This window comes from Sparus aurata, chromosome 19 (assembly GCF_900880675.1).
Source record: "Sparus aurata chromosome 19, fSpaAur1.1, whole genome shotgun sequence".
NCBI classification, from domain to species: Eukaryota; Metazoa; Chordata; class Actinopteri; order Spariformes; family Sparidae; genus Sparus; species Sparus aurata.
Window position 1 is genome coordinate 10,905,229 of NC_044205.1, and position 14,516 is coordinate 10,919,744.

The 14,516-nt window shown below is 39.1% G+C and overlaps 2 protein-coding genes across 4 annotated transcripts in view; one reads left to right on the forward strand and one right to left on the reverse strand.

The window, feature by feature from the left end:
• The window catches only part of abca4a (ATP-binding cassette, sub-family A (ABC1), member 4a), a 37,313-nt gene extending 35,551 nt beyond the window's left edge, over window positions 1–1,762 (forward strand). For both annotated transcript variants that reach the window (XM_030398902.1, XM_030398903.1), the window contains one exon: window positions 595–1,762. In XM_030398902.1, coding sequence (XP_030254762.1) covers window positions 595–714 — 120 coding nt within the window. In that variant the 3' untranslated portion in view covers window positions 715–1,762. The remainder of the gene's footprint in view (window positions 1–594) is intronic.
• A 19-nt stretch (window positions 1,763–1,781) lies between these two features.
• tecrl2a (trans-2,3-enoyl-CoA reductase-like 2a) lies at window positions 1,782–13,009 on the reverse strand. 2 transcript variants are annotated; one of them, XM_030398904.1, is made up of 13 exons: window positions 12,691–13,007; window positions 9,118–9,168; window positions 8,813–8,864; window positions 8,248–8,292; window positions 6,353–6,456; window positions 6,021–6,136; window positions 4,855–4,960; window positions 3,397–3,469; window positions 3,234–3,277; window positions 3,080–3,137; window positions 2,791–2,879; window positions 2,647–2,692; window positions 1,782–2,546 (listed from the first exon to the last, which is right to left on the reverse strand). In XM_030398904.1, the coding sequence occupies exons 1-13, from the start codon at window positions 12,712–12,714 to the stop codon at window positions 2,419–2,421; spliced, it is 936 nt and encodes a 311-aa protein (XP_030254764.1). In that variant the 5' UTR covers window positions 12,715–13,007; the 3' UTR covers window positions 1,782–2,418. The 2 variants fall into 2 exon arrangements, with proteins under 2 accessions (XP_030254764.1, XP_030254765.1); XM_030398905.1 differs by lacking the exon at window positions 9,118–9,168 and having other exon boundaries at window positions 12,691–13,009.
• Window positions 13,010–14,516: the final 1,507 nt, after the last annotated feature.

A 14,516-nucleotide genomic window follows, 5' to 3' on the forward strand; every position in this document is an offset into this window, starting at 1 on the left:
CTAGCATGCTAACACACTAAACCAATATAGTAAACTTTATAAACATTATACCTTCTAACATCTGCATGTAAGTAACGTCACGAGACTGACAGCATGCTGATGTTGGCATTTTGCTGAAAGCACAACTGTGCTGTTGGCGCAGCAGTTCAGCTGTCAATCATGATGTTTCACCTGCTTTTCATAGCATCTAATAGCTACTTAAAACCACACATATCAGAGAGATAAACCCTTGAAAATACATGATCTCGATAAGAACTGCTTAATATGACAAAACCAGCTTTGTGTAACATGTATTTAAAGTTTACTTTTAATTCTTAATTTGCCTCATGTCACATCTGATAATGTGAAAGGGGAGGGTTTTGTGACCCATACTGCAACAAGCCAGCAGGGGGCGATCAGATGTTTTGGCTTCACTTTTGGGCAGCTGTCTGGTTCATCTTTATATACAGTCAGTGGTTCCAACAAATCATGCTACATTCCTTTTCATTCTCTAGTGTCTTCCACTTTTATTGACTATCACATTTTTCAAGGTCAGAGCAGCCGTTTTGGTTCAGAGGACAACATGTCGATCCTAATGTTTCTGTGTCCCTGTAGGTCTTTGTGAATTTCGCCAAGCAACAGTCCAGAGAGGATGACGCTATTGTGTTGCATCCAAAAGCTGCTGGGGCACAGCGCTATATTGACACCACATCCATCAGGTCTTTGGGGAAGTAAACTCAGCTCAATGGGCTCAACTGGAAGGTGGATGTTGGCTTCAATTTCAAGGGCCAATGTGTTGAAAGAAAGTGGCCTATCGATGTGTGTGTACTGTGGAGGACTGAAAGCTAGTTGACAGAACCTGAATCACCAGAAGATTCTGTATAGTTTCATCATGAAATCCGCCACTAGTATGGTACAGACAAGAAACTGGTGAACGATCAGTTGTGGGATACTAAAATCACAGACGATGAACTGTGTTTCTCTCCCAGATTTGGGCAAAAGAAGTCTTTTTGCATTTCTTGTCAATCCATTTTGTGGTGTTATGCCTAGAAATTCCATCTGTGAATGAGGCAGCCACATGTGGGACATAACATAGGTTTGATAAGTCTGACTGATGATTTTAAATGTTGTGATACTACACATGCTCTACTTTGCTTCCACAGTAAACAGGGTTAGCGGGCTTTGAATTTGGAAAGTGTGGAGCATTTATGTGCCTGCTATATGTTCCACTTCTGCTCACCTTATAGGCCTTGCAAAACTAAGTGAAGCAGAGCTTTAGATTTATGACAAGGACCATGATTTTGATTGATGATACGTCGGAAAAGTTCAATATTGGGTTGCAATGGGAGCTTGATTTGAAGGAATGTATTGGTCCAATTTTTTTGCTTCAGATGCCAAGCAAGATCTTTTTCTGCCTTCTTTAGATATGTGAAATAAGCACTCAGAGATGCATAGTCTTAGCACTTTATTGATGCAGCTTTTATTGAAGCATCACCATTTAAAGCAATCTGCTAAAAAAAAAAAGAACTCTGCTAGTGCAATACAGCTAATCGTTTTTACAAAATCCTCCTGCTGCTATGAAAGTCATTTTGATGTCACATGTTATTTTTATGCCACCAATGTCTTGTGAATGAATGCTTTATCATATACATATGTGCGACTTTGGTAAACTGTCTGCGTTCTACCAGCATTTGGTGTCATTAGCGGAATTTGACACAATGACACAAAAAGCAATGTTTCTGAAAAGACCATCAAGTCAAATAAAGTTACATTTTCCATAAAATGTGGGCCTTTTTTATTTATTTTTTTTTTTTTACACCAGAATTGCTTGAGATTTTTCATATTTATAGAAAACAGTTTCACAAAACCTGAGATTAGACAGCAAGAGCTAGAGAACCACAGCAGTTATCACGACAACCTGCTAAACTCCCTACACATTAATGCCAGAAGTTACACCTCAACAGTACAGTTCAATTTCTCTGAGGGAAGTAATCTGATATATATAGTGAAAAAGCTTAATATTAGCATAATTAAATGTCTGCTTTATCAGCATTCCTGCTTTAGTCTGTTAGTTTGATTCTGCAGGCACTTTATAATGAGCTAGAGTCTGTTTTATTTCTCTTACTTCACATGAAACCTTTAGAAGTGCTGAAAGCATTCATCATTGAGAAGAATCCTACAAAGAAAATGATAAATCAAACTACTATGAAGAAACGGAAACCTGTTGTTGAAACAATTAAAATGTTCCAGGCAATTTTTAAAAGGCCCCAGTGTATTGCCATGATATTATTGCTCCCATTCCCACTCCTTTCAGTTCATTCATTGATATAAAAAACTTGCATAGTGCTGGACAGCATACATCTTTGTTTAGTAAAAAAACACTTTTAAGGAGTAACATACACCCCTTATTAGCTACAATAGTTCATATTTTGATCACAATCAGAGTATCAGGGGGATAATGGCCATCCGGAGGCTGGGGTAGTCCTTGAACTCCCTGATGTAGGCTCTGTGCTTCCCTTTGGCCCAGATGGACATCTGAATGAACCCCAATAATGTGTACAATGCCACTGGAATACAAAATATTCAGTTTATAGAACATACAAATTTCAGTGAAACTATTGTTACTGGCGCAGTAAGAGGATTCATGAAAAAAAGTACCGTACATACCTGGCAGACACTGGGTCATTATGGAAAAGCTCACCCAAGCTCCTACCTACAGTATGTTTCAAACATGCAGGCATACAGAGGTAAATATACAAGTATAGATGATATTTATTGCCATAATAATTTATTCTAAGTGCTTTCCATTACCTCGTATGTGTAATTTGGACAGGATACAAAGAAAAATAGCCATGTGAAGGGATTCTTAGTTGGCACTGGAAACCTTCTGGCCCTGGATCCTGAGAAATAAATAAAAAGACCAAATAACATTTAACTTTAAGTGGCTCTCTTGATGATGAATAATCAAATCGAGACAACTGAAGGATTTCAGGCAGTGTTGGATGGTTTTTTGTTTATGTCACACAATTTCTAAATTGATGGATTATACACTGTCCTCAAAATTGGCTGTAGACCTATTCCTCCTTCAAGTACAACTTACCATCCCCTCTGATATTATTCAGAGTCAAGTGAATGGAGAAGTTGCCAAGTTCACAAATCTGGAGGAGAAATAAGAGTTTCACAGCTTACTGTCAAACAGACAATACATTTACACCAAATTTATGTTGGATGTGAGTGAACACCAGTATACATACCACGAACATGACCAATGCATAGTTAATTTGTATTTCTCCATATGCTGTGAAGAGAGACATGCTGGTGTTGAATGGCTGCACAGAAGACAAAAAACAGCATTGTGTGTGTGTGTGTGTGTGTGTGTGTGTGTGTGTGTGTGTGTGTGTACATGGGCTGACTCACATGGAGGTGTATAAAGAGGGTGGTTGATATAGTATGCCAACCAAGCTGAGAAACCCCAGTAATAGGCACAATTCTGAGAGGAAACAGAACAATGTATGAATATAAAAATGTTTTTCTTTTTTTTTTTATCATTGCATGATACAGGGTCATAATCAAAATATAAATAAAATGTCTCCCTATATATGATATAAAACATATAAATAATAAGAAAAAAAAATGTAACTGCTGTGTGTACACGTCAAACACTGTGCTGTTTCACTATTTCATTACTTTTATGTGTGGAAAGTTCAACGGTAAAATGAGTAGGACATATCACTGTACATTTCTGTGTAAATAAAATGATGTTTCTATGAATGGTTATTGTCTCGCAATGTTATAGCGCATCATTACTGCAGGCGACGAAAGAAAGCGCAATAAACATAAGTTCAATTTCTGTTTTTCCTATTTTTTTAACTGGCTGAGAGCAATGCAGTACAAACGCCCTGTTTCTGTATTAATTCCTGTTGCTTGTGCTATTTATACAATATCCTTTCCTTTTACTACAACAACCTAAATAAGGTAGCAGCTGGCTGGAGGGAGATTGCCAGGGAGCTGGAAGTTTCTGGTAAGAAAACACACCATCTTTGGTTGCTGTTGGCTGTACTTTTAAATATTTCCAGTTAAAGAAACATCAAAGCATCACAATATAAACTGTGTTTTCTGTTATTCAAAAGTACAAACATGGGAAGATAGCTGTTGTATAGTATAGTATAGCCATAGTAGCAAACTCACACATCTTTTACTTGTGAGTGGTCTCCAATCTGATCTTCAGTGCACAGCTGATAGGGTGTGTTTAAATGATGCAACTGAATGCATAATTCACCAATGCAGTGAAGACAGCAGGTGTCTGGCATTGCGCTGCATTGTACGCTCACATGCAGTTAGGATACAGTGTTATGCTGAATTCCTGTCAAATCATTAGCGTCCTAGCACACATTTCACCCATTAGCTAACACACAGCCCATACATTCGCAGCATATTCCACTTGCTACCTTTGCGTCAAGTCAGGATCTGTTTACTCCCATCACCTGTTGATGGTACATTAACACCATGCAAATAATAACACTTCACTTCAGCCTGGTGGAAAAGCAGGAAATGGAAGGTTGGGATTGCCATTGATTGACTCCATAGCTACAGCCTTGGCATTAGGTACATTTAATGTACATTTAAACCAGACATTTAAGATGTAAATGTATTTCTTACTTTGTTTCGATTTCTATTTTGGCACTACACACACTAGAAGACCTGTAGGACACAAGCTCAAATGTGAGCAGTATACTGTAGCAGAGGAAGTCCTTAGGCTAAAATCAGTAACACAACAGCTGGAATGGGAGAGGGGAAAAGGAGGCCACCCATTGTAGAGCAGGTGAGCATATTATCAGAGGCTCGTCTTTTCAAGGGTAGTAGGGATGTCCTCACCCTGACGATTGTCCTGAGAGGCATGGTCCCATGGGAGAAACGATGCACGAAGATAGTCTCTATCAGCCTCTTCATATAATGGAAGGTATGACAGGCACAGGCTAGTCTGAGAGACAGAGGAACAAGGTCAGAAGTACTAATATGTACAGTTAACTGCTTTACATTCTTGTCATAGTATGCAACTTTGTCACAGTATTCTCTCAGCAGGTTTAGAATTTCAGATGAGAAAATATTAAATTTAAATGATCACTGTGCCAAAACTGAGTCACTGCAACAACAGAACTTTCTTTGGATTCAGCAAAAGGGTCGCAATGGACTGTAAATAATAGAAGAATAATATAAACATATACAACAAGCTGCTAAACAAAATCAAGAAGGGTTGTTTAACTGACACAGGACTTGTGATTTGAAAATTCATACAGATTTGAAAACAGACAAAAACAGATAAACATTGGTGAAAATCCCAATTTGCAGGGTGTGGAAAATTCCTCCAGGTACTAGCTACAATAAAGTGACAACCCAAGACAGAGAGATTGTGGATCAATAAACAGATCAACATGAATAAAGGAGAGTCTGAACCATCCTGTCATAGTGCAACTGAATAAAGATTTTGTTTAAAACAACAGTTATATTAGGCCTAAATCATGTCAGAAAAGATGGTATATGGACAGCAGATAATGCAGAGTCAATAATAGAGAGAGATAATTCAGAGTCTGATGTAATTTTACAGAGACTGACTTTTACTACATTGTAATTGTAATTCCATATGTAGTGAAGCATAAAATAGGCAGAATAAAAAGGAAATGACAAGAAATAAATACTATAACAATACATTGTTAAAGGTCCTAATTGTAAGAAAAGTAGATTTTTGAGGCACTTTCAAGGCTTTAGAAGCATTAGCTACTGTACGTGGGCTGAGCAATAATATTAGTGTTAATAGTATATACTTGATAAAGTTGCTAACCTAATGAATGAATGATACAGCATATCAATCGCTCTAAGAAAGAAGAGAGGCGTCATGTAGCCATGAAAAACACTGTGAAATCGCACTTACACTTCTCCCATGGTATCATGGGGGCTGGCCAGGTGGACATCTTGACAAGAAGGTGAAGATGCATATTCGCAAAATCATACAACAATAGTTTCAATTTCTTATTTCTACTTACATGACAACAGGATGGGGACTGGAGGTAAAGGCATATCTGTGTGAGTAAATGTACGGGACTCGAAAATAGAAGAGGAGGTAGGTGAGAAGGGGCCCAATGCACTCTGCCAGAAACACCTGGAGGCAAAATCACTTTATAAATCACTATATACCAGGGCTACACGAAGTGGGGCCTGCAGGACATAAATGGCCCACCATACTCTCAATCAATCAATCAATCAATCAATCAATCAATCAATCAATCAATCAATCAATCAATCAATCAATCAAGCCATCAATCAATCAATCAAGCCATCAAGCCCTCAAGCCATCAAGCAAGTGATCAATTCTTACCATAGTCCAACCTAACTGTGGGCCAAGATCTCTGAAGTACATGGTGGCAGTGGTCCCAACCGGTAGACTCTGTAAGATTTCATCATCTCTAAGTGATTTTTCCTCTGAAGAAGAAGAAAAATGTGAGTACACAAATTCAGCTTCCTCTGAAATGGAAGCTGAAAAAGTCTTTATTACAGTGAAAAATATTGGCTCTGGGTTATCAACCTCTCCAGAGTTGAGAAATGATCACATTGACAGAATTTGCAATCACAGCCATGCAGATATTGGTTATAAGTATGTAAATGTAAGCAGTCGTGTGCAAAGCATTGTGGCTTAAACTGATGTTTAGGAGTGTTTTTAATGAAGGTCTGATCAGTGTTCAGCACACGTTCTCTCTACCTGAAGGCTCATGGGGGCACAGCCACAGATAATATGCTCTACTAATTGGATGACATTTTTAGAATATCCTCAGGGTGAAGTGGCCCACATAGCTTTTAACCAAAGTCTCCACTCTGCTTTTTAGTAACAAGATAGCCTTACATCAAAAGGTCTCCAACATCATACCTCACGGTAGGTTTTTCTTTGTGTATTTGATGTGTTGTATTTGCCTTTTCTGTTATAATTTAAATATAACTAAAATGAATAGAAAGGATGAACATGAAGCAGTGTACCTTTTATTTTGAAAATAAAGGAAGAACAGTCAATGTCATGGGGACTTCTTATGCTTTCATTCACCACCAGATTGAAGGCCATTGCAAATGTTCTTGTTTATTCTGTGTCACACCTATAATATAGTGATTTCATGTCATAATCCTCCCCGTAAATTCATCCATTGAGCACAAAGGTTTTTCAATGTCATCATTGTCACACTGTTACTGTGAAATATCCTGTTACTGTTACTGATACTGTTAAATTCCAACTGCAGCACTTTTGAATTGAAAAGTAGCTTTATGTAAATGTATTTTCTAAACCGTGTCCTTCACATTGTAGACATGAACTCTATGTCTAAAGTTAAGTCAAACCACAAATTGCACCAATGACAGATGACAGAACAGCCTGAAGGACCAAATATATTTCGCAATAAATTACAGGTAAAATGTGGAAAACTTTTTACAGAGTGAGCTCTTTATAAAGAACACATGCTGTGTCTAACTGCTCGCTGCTAATTTGTATTCTTAACAACCTTATGTGTGTTTTTCCTTCAGGTTACCCATTTAATGACGATAGAGCTGCATAAATCCTTATTTTCAAGCGCTGCCTTGCCACCCAGAACAAGGTTACAAGGTTTAGTGGTTGAAACATCCACTTATGAAATTGGACAAATCTCCAAAACCCTCATATGTCCTCCTTTTTGTCAATGGTATTTTTGTAAACAGATGCGATCGGACATCACCAGTATGTTCTCCTCAGCTGTGGTGATTTCTCTGGTGCTACTGTGGCCATCCTGATATTATCACAATGCAATTTGCCATTTGTCTGGCTAAATTTCAGAAATCATCACACACTGTCATGTGCAAATCAGCAACAATTTCATAGTAGCTAGCTAGCTAGTTAGCTACTGAGGCATCAGCAGACTAGCATCAATTGTTTTATGCTTGTTATCTAAAAAAGGACCATAATACATTGAGACCACAGGCAGTTCTCAAAACTCTTGGTTTAAATTGTGCCGCTGAAAAGCCTGCATTTTCTGATAGGGCCTGGGTGACTGTATATCCACTGTGGTTCATAGTTTACTGACATTGCTACACAGTATTTCTGGCTAATGAAATCGAAGTTCTATAAAGTATAACTGTTAACAGTTGCCATCCAAGGCAATTTGGAATCACATTGCATACTGCAGCTTTAAAGTTGCTTAATGAGACACTAAAGCATACACATACTTTACTTAAAATAATCACAACATGGCTACTTACTGGGATCAAGCTTCAGGGCCTGTCTTGCTGGATACCAGTGAGGATCTGAGAGGCTCAATCACACACACACACACACACCCACACACACACACACACACACACACACACACAGAGGGTTGTGCAGAGCTGGCCTTGCACACACACAGATTTTGGCCTGAGGCCAAATAATAATTGATCACAATGGATTAATGTTGAGCTCTGTTGCTCTGATGGATGCTCAAGGCCTCAGGCTTGGCAAACATTTGGTAACATTTCTGACCAGACACACGCTGATGACAGAACCACTGTGGGCTTGAGAGGAGTAAACCAGAAATTGTTATTAACAGGACAGCTCTCTGGGGGCTTGGTGTGATACTGTGTGATAAAACTTAAAAGCATAGCAACCTTATTATCGTTTTTAATTTACAGTGAATGTGCAATTAATATACGAAACAATAATTCAACAGAATTACATAATTTCATATTGATATCTTGTACTGGAGAATTTATACCATAATCATTACAGTAAACAAGCTGAACTGTCAGACCCATCAAACCCACTGGTTGACTGCATATGAATACTCACATGATTTGTGGAAAAGGCTCTTGATGTCTCCAATTGTAGAGTAGGGCTCCACCTGAATGAAATACAAACAAAAAAAAAATACAGCATTTATATACTGTCAGTAAAGAGATTGACAGTGTTCCTTGTGTTAAATACCCTAAAGCAAAGACATCACAGTCATTAAACACTCATGCAGTGCAGCCATAAGCTTTTCAAACCCACATGAATTTATCTCGAAAGAAATGTGTCTAAAATCATTCAGGATATTGTGTATTTGGTGCAACAATATAGTGAACTATCATTTACATGGCAATATGTCTGCATACCTTATCTAAAAAACAAAGCTGCTCTTTGGTCTTGGCATCCAGGACTTTCACCTGAAGAAAACACAATATACCATTTTTATATAGCAAAAGACCCAGGTAGAACTGTAGACTTCATACACACACAAACACATTCAAGAGATTAAAAGAGATTTTCATTCATGTCTCAAACTCATTCACTTAATATTCACGTTGTGGTAAATTTGAGGAGGCTCAGCCTCTATGTGCCGCCTCAGCAGCAAAACCACAGGCAGTAAAAGCTGGCCCTACTTTCACATCACTCTCAGAATAAGATGTAAAGATCTCGCCTCTCCATTGCCACAAGGTTGGAAGAACATGACCCTGTCATAGAATATTTACATACACTACAATATAACTGCAATATATGTATATATATACGTTTTCATATTTCTTCTTTTCAAGTGTTGAGTTCTTTTCTTTTCTTCAATTTGTATTCATGTATTAGCTCCTTCACAGAAAGTCATGATACTGACACTAATATTACAATACACATCAATCATTTTGGCCTGTTTAGAACATTCATGGTTTGAACTACTCAATCTTAAACAGTCTACATGGAGTATATCTACATACTAGCTGTTCTGTAGATGGTCCTTGGCTGTTACTCCAGCAAGCAATAGGAATTACATTAAATGTGGTCTACATTTAAAAAAACTCAAACTCAAATCACAGAATAAAATGTGGACATCTAGAAAGCAAATTGATGCCTGTATGAAACATGTGTTCATCAAAAATACTAAAAGCAATGTGAATAATCTGAATTGAATCAGTCATACAAATATGAATAAGGACATAGCCATAAGGGTAAGCACAGCTGACACTCTTCTCAGTGGCCCTGCTGTCAAGTATCTCCAGTTCTCCCGATCAGCAGTGTATTCTCAATCTAGATAACAAGGCTGGTTGAGTCTAGTAGGGAAAAAAGGACTTGTGTTGTCCCGCTGTTCTCATGCACACATCTTTTTCATCTTAATTAGACCATGTCAGTGGTGATGTACGGCATATGCAAGGAGGATGGTGGGTGGCGGCCCACAATTTGCCCTGAAAGCACTCCATACTGTGCTGCTCAGCAGAGCTGTCCTAGCTAAATTGGTTCCCTTACTGGACAGTGTAATAACCCGCTAATGGATACCTAAAGATTTGCTGAGTGCACAGTCGAGAAAGAGAGAAAGAGAATGGGGGAGAGAGAGAGAAAGGGAGAGAGAGAGAGAGAGAGCGAGCTCTATGCATATACCATTTGCTGTTGGCACTGTAAAAGAAACAGGTTTGGGAAGTCATTTCATCCTCCATTCCATCCTAGTCATGAATTCTTTGTTGATCTGTGCCACCTCACCTTTACGGAATCAAATTAATCTTTAAAAAGGAGAACAAAACTCTCTCATGAAGTTCTTGTTGCCAGCAAAACCTCCCAATACAGGGAGATTTTTACCCCCCAAAAACCCTGCTGTACACTTTACAATTCTAGCTATAAAACATGAGCTTTTCTTCTTGTTACTCTTTGCAGTGTGTGTTCGCGCTTTGCAGGATCTGAGCAGAGAGCATGCTGACGTCTCAGTAAAGGGCATCCTGGGAGATGGGTTTGTTTTGCTTTCCATCTGCCAACCTTTCCCAACTGCCTTCTAGGGGCACATGTTGATGCATTTGCGCGATCGTGAAGAGCATCAAGGGTGTCATTAGGGCTGCGTTGTAAAGCGCTGCGCACTCAGTTGTGCCATGCCCTTGTAAATCTGATTATCAGACGCCCATGTCCTCTCGCGGGAATACAGGGCACTGCTGACAGCACAGGTCATATACAGAACATGTGCGTACGTGCTTGTGAGGGCTTTTGAAGGCTTTGTGCGCGTGAGGGGCATCATACTTAAACTCTAACCTGTTTTTTTCTCTTCACCACATCTTGCTTTGATAATAACGGATACCAGCTATGAAAGAATCTCAGCCATAACAGCTCCTCGTAATGTGAAAGCCGATGAGCTGTGCGTGAACAGGATCATTACTTTAAACACTGCGCATGATACTATTGAAGCTGATCAGCTGCATATGGCTGTACAGCGTATAAGCCACCATTGTCCCGTTTGCTTTCACACTTTACAAACTGGACAGAATTGAATCTTTCAACCAAGAAAAGCAATGACACTGAGCCCTCGTCTGTGTCCTTGCATGCTGAAAATCCTAAAGCATCTGTCTCTGTACTGAAAAGGTTTGTACCTTTTGTCACGGTCCAGCTCAGAACAGCACAACTCTTGGAGTATAACTTTCAAACACAACTGATACTATTACTTTGAGAGGCAAGATGCTATCATGCTCCTAAAGTGGAAGGACTGTCAGCTCTGAGGTTGCTAATGTGCAAAGTAGCCAGGCTGAATTTCCTGTGGTGTTCTGTAAAAAGCGGTGAAGAAATGCAGAGAGCAATTTGAGAGCTTGTTCAAACCTGATTTGGACGGTCCAAAGTTCTTGCCTAACCCACAAATCTTGAAGTTCATTGTCGAACCTTTTGGGAAATCCATGTATTCAGTAAGAAGATCAAAGCGACTCTCGTGTCCGTCTATTCAATGTGAAGCTACGTCCAGCAGCTGGTTAGATTGGACTGATACATGCAGGTACAGTTAGCCCGGCTCTGTCCAAAAGTAAAAGTTGCCAGCTACAGTAGCATCTCTAATACAGGAAGTTACTGTGCTTGGCCTAAAAATAATCCTACTGGTAGGTTGTTGCACTGATGAAACGAATGAAATATACTGTGTTAATAAGTAGAAGTGCTGCTCGGCAGATACTGTTACCTTTGAACAGACCGAAGCTAACTGTCTTTATGCCATGCTACCACTGCCTAAGTGGCTGCTGGTCTGTAGCATAAGATTTAGCTTACAGACATGAGAGTGACGTACATTTTTCCATGTAACTCTATTATCTCTCCTAAACATAAGTCTTCTATCTTTTCATACCATCCAAATATTTACTAGTCTGGCTTACAGCCTTAACGTAACAGTGTAGTGAGAACATGGCAGACATCCCAGAGCATGTTGTAAATTAGCTTGAGTTCATAGGCCTGCTGCACTTACAGTGAATTGCTTGTCTAAGTCTTCATTAGTACTCATCAGTCCTTGTGAGACAAGACTGGAGGCAAGAGTAAAATGATGAAAGAAGCTCCAGTTCAGCTTGTTTTCTCTGATGTAGAAATTCTGACTTTTTAAACTCTGGTGACACTTTGAACCTCTTCAGAGTGTTTGGGATGCAGAAAGCAATAATCTTGTTTTTCTACCATATCATGAGGCTGCTGAGCAGAAGCACTGCTCTAACGTGCAACTGAGACTAATTTCAAGAGTAATGACTTTAGCTCTTTCAGCATCCCTCCGTGTGTTGTCTTCAGTGTCTTATGTCGTCCTGTCTTTACAGTACTTCACAGCACAAGTAAAGAATTTGCAAAAAATAAGTTTCTGAAGACCAAATTCGGCCTGGCCTCCATTAAACATTGTTCATTTGAGGCCTAGGCAATCTAAAACTTTAAATTAGCCTAACATAAAAAGTTTCAGATAAATCCAAAGTATTCTGTACATTCAGACTTACCTCAAAGAAGGTAGGCCGACTCATGGCGATGGATTGTTATTACGTCCTCTGTGTGCAGGGTGAAAGAACAATGACCTTAAACATCAGTACAAGCAAACACAACACACACACTCATTCCTCACACACATACACAGGCAGTTCCTCTCCTTTCTAGGATAAACTCTGGACTGACCCCTTATTCTTCCCAGCCTCCTTCTCTCTCTCTCTCCCTCTCTCTCCCTCTCTCTCCCTCTCTCTCTCGGTCTCTCTCTCTTCACTGAGAAGATGGTGCTGGGACACAGAATAACTAGAGGCACTCCAGAAACCCTGCACATGCTCTCCCTCCTGCTTTTCTGTCCTGCTGCTTCCTCCTGCTTTCCCCTCTTTGGAGAGAAACACTTGGCAGGGTCCAACTTGGCTCCAGTAAGCAGATATCCACCTGAGAATGAGGCAGCTGAACAGCACAAGAGTGCTGGAGAAGACAAAGGATAATAAAATACATGAGATGGTACAAAACTTTAAAAACTCTTTAGGAAGTAGGGATTTTTAGGAGCACTGGCCCAAATAAACAAGCGCACAAACGGTAGAATAGCAAATTAATTTCATGTTTAGACAAACTTGTGGAAATACTAAAAATATCTAAAATATGTTTATTTACTATATAAACATATCATGTACTGCATTCACCAAATGTCAGCAAAAGACTTGATAACTTTTTTTTGGAGTACAGCTATAAGATTTTGCATGTCTCAGTTTCAACATGAATTTTGTCGAGAACATCCACGACATGACCTGGAAAAGTTCTGGATTTTAGGTGACTTGGCATGGAATGGCCCATATGTCAGCAGAAGATGAACCCACTGGGGCTGGACTGAGCTCCAAAATATCCCGTGTTGAGGCAGAACTACTGAAGCTCAACCTGTGCTGCACATGTCTCAAAGTGAAATGTATGGCTTGTTTGAGCATGCTTGAAGTTAAAGTTCCAGTATGCAGTTTGTTTTTCTTTTTAGTTTACTTTATGGAATACATGGTGATACATGAGTAAAAATAGTAGTAGTATTACAGGAATGGTCCATATACATTGATAATCATAAGTGACAGAAGTTCAAGAATAAGAGATACACTTTATGGGGAAATTAAATGATAATTATTGCATGTATGCATCTGATTGACGCCCAATTTCCACCTCACTTAAGTCCAGAAATTCCAACCGTTTCCTCCATTTCTGCAGTCCTTCCATCGATACAATGTCCTATTTTTCCAGAGTCACAACCTTGAAGACCAGAGATTTCCACATCAAAGGAGGAGGATCATCCCTGACCCACTTCCCCCTTAATGGCTTTCCTCGACCAGCATTAAAACTGATTCGACCACTTGCATTCGCCATATGTTTTTTTAAATGAAAATCATACAAATTGTAACCTGTGCTATAAATGACGGATACATGAATTTCACTTTTCAGCTGAATTTGTCAGGTTTAACAGTACAGCTACTGAGTGCTATAGCAATGAGTGGTTTGTATTCAGCAGCCTATTACACTTGCTGCTTGATTAAATATTTATGCCTTTCTCAGTTTTTCACTTGTGATGAATGAAAGAAGAGGGGAAAACTATAGCCCAAAGTTGCACTCTGGATGGTAATAAACTGAAACTGTTCAATATGAACAAATATCATAGGCTTCAGTCTCCTCTGTTTGCATTTAAGTACATTTAAGCACACGTCTAGAACTTAAGGTACACTATCTAGCCTTTTCCTAAAATACAATGAATATATCCACAGACTACAAAAATAATGCCTCTCAGTCATCTCCTATAACACACTATAAGTTTGTGGCTGTGGCTGTATCT